This window comes from Silurus meridionalis, chromosome 14 (genome assembly GCF_014805685.1).
Source record: "Silurus meridionalis isolate SWU-2019-XX chromosome 14, ASM1480568v1, whole genome shotgun sequence".
Classification (NCBI taxonomy): Eukaryota; Metazoa; Chordata; class Actinopteri; order Siluriformes; family Siluridae; genus Silurus; species Silurus meridionalis.
In genome coordinates this window covers 3194168-3199167 of record NC_060897.1, presented here as the reverse complement: position 1 = coordinate 3199167, position 5000 = coordinate 3194168, and the positions used below count along the sequence as shown (strand labels likewise).

Below are 5000 nucleotides of genomic sequence, written 5' to 3'. Positions count from 1 at the left end.
GGAGGACCTTGAGTTTGTGACTGCTGAACCACTTTTGTGTAGATTTTGCCACATGTTTTGGATCATTATCCTGCTGAAAGACCCAATGACGACCCATCTTCAGCTTTCTGGCAGAGGCCATCAGGTTTTTATTTAAAATATCCTGGTACTTCAAAGCGTTCATAATGCCATGCACCCTAACAAGGTTCCCAGGGCCTTTGGAAGAGAAACAGGCCCACAGCATCACAGATCCTCCACCATACTTCACGGTGGGCATGAGGTGCTTTTCGGCATACTCATCTTTTGTTTTACGCCAGACCCACTTAGAGTGTTTGTTGCCAAAAAGCTCAATCTTAGTCTCATCTGACCAAAGCACACGATCCCAGTTGAAGTCCCAGTACCGCTTAGCAAACTCCAGGCGTTTACGTTTGTGAGTGTTAGTGAGAAAAGGCTTTTTCCTTGCATGCCTCCCAAACAGCTTGTTGGCATGTAGAGAGCGTCTGATGGTTGTTTTGGAGACTCTGTGACCCCAAGATGCCACTCTTTGATGCAATTCTGTGACGGTGAGCTTGGGAAATTTTTTTACTTCTCTTACCATCCTCCTCACTGTGCGTTGTGGCAAGATAAACTTGGGACCTCTTCCAGCCTTGTTTGTCACTGTTCCAGTTGTTTTAAACTTCTTAATGATTCCTCTGACTGTAGATACCGGCAAGTTAAGGCGAGTGGCTATTTTCTTGTAGCCATTGCCTGACTTATGAAGTTCGACACACATCTGCCTTACTTGAATGGTGTGTTCTCTTGTCTTTGCCATGTTGACAAATGGGTAAGAGAATTAGGCCTCTGTGTCACGTCATATTTATACCCCAGGGAAACAGGAAATCATGAATTACTAATTAAAAGTCCCTAGATACCCTGACCAACCTTAGCAACTACAGAAAAATATATAAAAAAAAAAAAATTAAATTTTTCAGAGGAATTGTTAGGGGTGCCAATAATTGTGGGACACATGATTTCAAGTTTTTTTTTTCTAAATGTATGATTTTTTTTTTACCACCAAAGTTATGTACTTAAATGAAAGGTTGGATTTTTCTCTTTTTTTGCATTTGGGTTCTATGTTGTTTTAAAAAAAAGGAGAATTTTTAGAAGTCCACAACCACATCTTAAACAGGGGTGCCAATAATTGTGGAGGGCACTGTATATCTGAACACGAGTCGACTTGTTCAATGGCCGTTTCAGGAAATTAAATGAAACATAAATAGATAAAATGTACATCATTATTTAATATGCAAAATATATCATTATAATGTCGAACAGCAAACTGCTGAAGTGATTATCATATTCTTATAAAACACAATAACCGTGAATGTGTTTCATCTCATATGATTTATACATGAAGAAATATTTCTTTATTCTGTTGAGTGTTTAGTTGTATTGAGGTAAAATTTTATCATTTCATTATTCGATTAGTCGCTTCCATTTTGCAAAATGTTAACAATTTTATCGCGTATAATCTCATGACTCGGAAAAAAAGGATAAAGCAGACAGGAAAGGCTAACGAACGATCTTCATAATGAAGTGTTCCTTCTCAGTTTGTGGACACGTGACCATAAGATTGTTATGCGTTTCCTTTATTTATGCGTAACTCCCTTATTTAGTCCTCATTTGTAATATATAATAAGCTCCACTCTTCTGGGAAGATGTTCCACTGGATTCTGTGGAGATTTGTAAGAGAAAACTCAAGTACTGATGTAGGTGAGGTGAGAAGGTCTGGGGTGCAGTCGATGTTCACATTCATTCTGAAGGGTTGAGCTCAGAGAGATCGCAGGAGATCTTCAATTCCATGTCATGTATAGCAGATCTTCATGGAGCTGGCTTTGTGCACAGGGGCATTATAATGCTGGAACTGGTTTTTGGTCACCTAGTTTTAGTTAATGGGAAAATTTCATGCTCCAGCATCCAAAGACGTCCTGTAAAACTGTGTGGCTCCAGCTTTCTGATCACAGTTTGGTGGAAGAACTACATATGGCAGGATAAGCCGGGTGTCCCAATACTTTTGCTCCCTCTGCTCCAGTCTCTCCGTCTCTCCATGTCTTCCTCCGGGGTTATTTATGTAAATTGTTGAGCTGCAAGATTAAATTCGGCAGCTGCCTTAGAGGCTATAAGTACACACTCCTCTGCGGCTTCTCTTCCGGAAAGTCGTGCTTTTCTCACATCAGCACTGTTGTGTGTGTGTGTGTGTAGAGTGGGTGTGTATATGTGTGTAGCGAATGTATAGTGTGTTTGCAGTGAAGTTTGTGTAGTGAATATGTAGTATATGTGTGCAGTGTACATTTAGGGTGTGTATTGTATGTGTGTGTTTAGTTTGTATGTAATATGTGGATAGTGTGTGTGTAGTGTGTATTTAGCGTGTATGTAGTTTGTGTGTGCAGTGTGTGTTTGTATGTGTGTGTGTGTGTGTTGTGAGAGTAGTGTATATTGTTTGTTGTAATTGTTTGAACAGTGTGTGTCTGCGTATTTTGTGTTGTGTATCTCTCTGTCTCATCTTTGTTGCTGTGTGTGTGTGTGTGTGTGATTAGACTCGAAGCAGAACGGGGACGCGGCTAACGCGGCCCTGGCTAACGAGGACTGCCCTACAATAGATCAAGTGCTGGGGCCAGACGACAGGAGTCCAGCAACAGGGACTGGGCGCTACCCGCACGACCGCGCCTGCTTCCTGCTCAGCGCCGGCGAGTTCCGTACCACCGACAGCAATGTCAGGAAAGGTACACGCAACACATACACACCTGAACACCTCTAGCACATGTTCATACACTGCAATGCAGGTAAGGTCAGTTGCATGGCTAAGAGTGTACAATACACACACACACACACACACACACACACACACACACACAGCAGACACACAGAAGAATTTCAGTCATACTAGACCAAATATATATGCACATATACACAAACTACACAACATCCTGCAGAAGTTTTCACCCCCTTGCATATATTTCTATTTCCATTTCAACCTTAAAATATTTGAAATTTAAATGAATTTTGTTAATCATTTTTTTTCCTTCCATGTCAATATATTGGGATGTTTTATAATGGGGGGAGGGGGGTATTTACTTATGCACAACTCTTGTATTACTGTACACACCTCACAATAATGATGTCCGATGAACCACACATCCGATAAACACACAGTCTAACCCTAACCTCATGTCTTCACCTCCACGTTTATTTCACTTCCCCTTCCACTCCAACCACCCTCTCATTTGCATAGCCCCACCCACATGCATAATCAATAATTTACATAGCCCCACCCACCCACATCCCTGCTCCTAAGATCTCACTTTAAGCGCTTATATGTGGAAAAATAGTGAGCTGAGGTTTATTCATGAAACACGAGTTTATTGTGATGAAGATGAACAGAGTGAATAGTTCTTACAGGCCTAACACAAACACACACACACGCACACACACACTCAATCATCAAATCATATCAGTATTTTCACAAACTCTGTGCTGTCTGTCTATCTTTCTCTTTGTCTGTCTGTTTGCATATCTATCTATCTATCTATCTATCTATCTGTCTGTCTGTCTGTCTGTCTGTCTGTCTGTCTGTCTGTCTGTCTGTCTGTCTGAATGTCGGTCTACATCTCTCTTCTTCTTTCTGTCTGTGCTGTGTTTCTCTGTCTGTTTGTCTATCTGTTTCTTTCTGTCTCTCTGTTTCACTTTGGATTTTCTTGTCATTCATTAATTCACTTTGTCCCTCTCTCTCTCTCTCTCTCTCTCTCTCTCTCTCTCTCTCTCTCTCTCTCTCTCTCTTTTTTTTTTTTCTTCCACTCTTCCTCCCCAAATGTTCTTTGCCTGAAACTTGGTTTCCCATCCACAACTCCATGTCGTGTCCTCCATTCTCTCCTCTTCATACCCTACCTCTCCTTGTATCACCGATCTGTCCATTATGGTCTGCATGCTCTATCACCGCCCCTCACCACCACCACCACCACCCCTGCCTTTTGACACACCACCCGCCCCTCCAACTCCCACACCTTGTTCTGTCCAAATAAATGACTATCAAAATGAATAAATAAAACCCCTAAAACCAGTAGGCGCTGTGGCTGGCGGCGCCACCTCCCCCCTGGGAGAGGAATGGTACAAGCCAGATGGGCCTCTTTTACAGCAGGACCTTAATGCAAACTCCGCCTCCTCCTGGATCAAACCATAGTGACACAGAGGTAACAGTCCCACTGCACTGCTGCGTACAACAGTGACGTGCTCGGGGACAAAATAACATCATCATCCTCATGAATCATGTTTAATTATATGTGTGCATTAGGCTGCTTCTGCAATATGTGTTCTAAACACACACACACACACACACACACACACACACACACACACACACACACACTCTCGTTTCACATGCAGAAAATATGAGGCAAACACAAAAACTCATCTGACATGACTACAGTTTATAATTTATACACACACACACACACACACACACACACTGTTTTGCATGCTTGTACAAATACCTGTTATTGTTGTGTTTTTGTGCCAAATGTTTCAATGTGAAGAGTTATAATGATGTTTTCACAATTTCAGGGTGTTATTACCCGAGTGTGTTTGTGTGTTTGTGTGTGTGTGTGTGTGTGTGTGTGTGTGTGTGTGTGTGTGTGTGTGTGTGAGAGAGAGGGGGATCTGTGTATGTTAATATTCATAGAAAATAAAACAAATAAAAAATACAGACACACCCACAAACACACACCTATAAGGGAATGTTTTGTATGTATGTGTGTGTGTGTATATATACATTGTCTGTCTTTCATTTCCACACCTCCTTTCCTTCCTTCCTTCCTTTCTTTCCTCACTCTCTCCTTCTATCCCTTTATCTGTCCTTCCCTCAATCCTTCCTTTCTTTTCTCCTTCTATCCCTTGCTCCATCTATCCCTCTCTCCTTTCCTCTCTCCTTTCATCCTTTTCTCCTTCCCTCCCTCTCACTATCTATCCCGTCCTCTTTCCTTCCCTCT

The 5000-nt window shown here is 41.8% G+C and overlaps 1 protein-coding gene across 7 annotated transcripts in view; it reads left to right on the top strand.

Annotated features, from left to right (window-relative positions):
- kcnc3a (potassium voltage-gated channel, Shaw-related subfamily, member 3a) overlaps positions 1 to 5000 on the top strand; it is a 101068-nt gene that overhangs the window by 66194 nt on the left and 29874 nt on the right. For 4 of the 7 annotated variants that reach the window (XM_046865850.1, XM_046865849.1, XM_046865845.1 and 1 more), the window contains exon 4: positions 2556 to 2741. In XM_046865850.1, coding sequence (XP_046721806.1) covers positions 2556 to 2741 — 186 coding nt within the window. Of the gene's footprint in view, positions 1 to 2555; positions 2742 to 4076; positions 4206 to 5000 lie in introns of all 7 variants that reach the window. The other 3 variants (XM_046865846.1, XM_046865847.1, XM_046865848.1) reach the window with 1 other exon arrangement.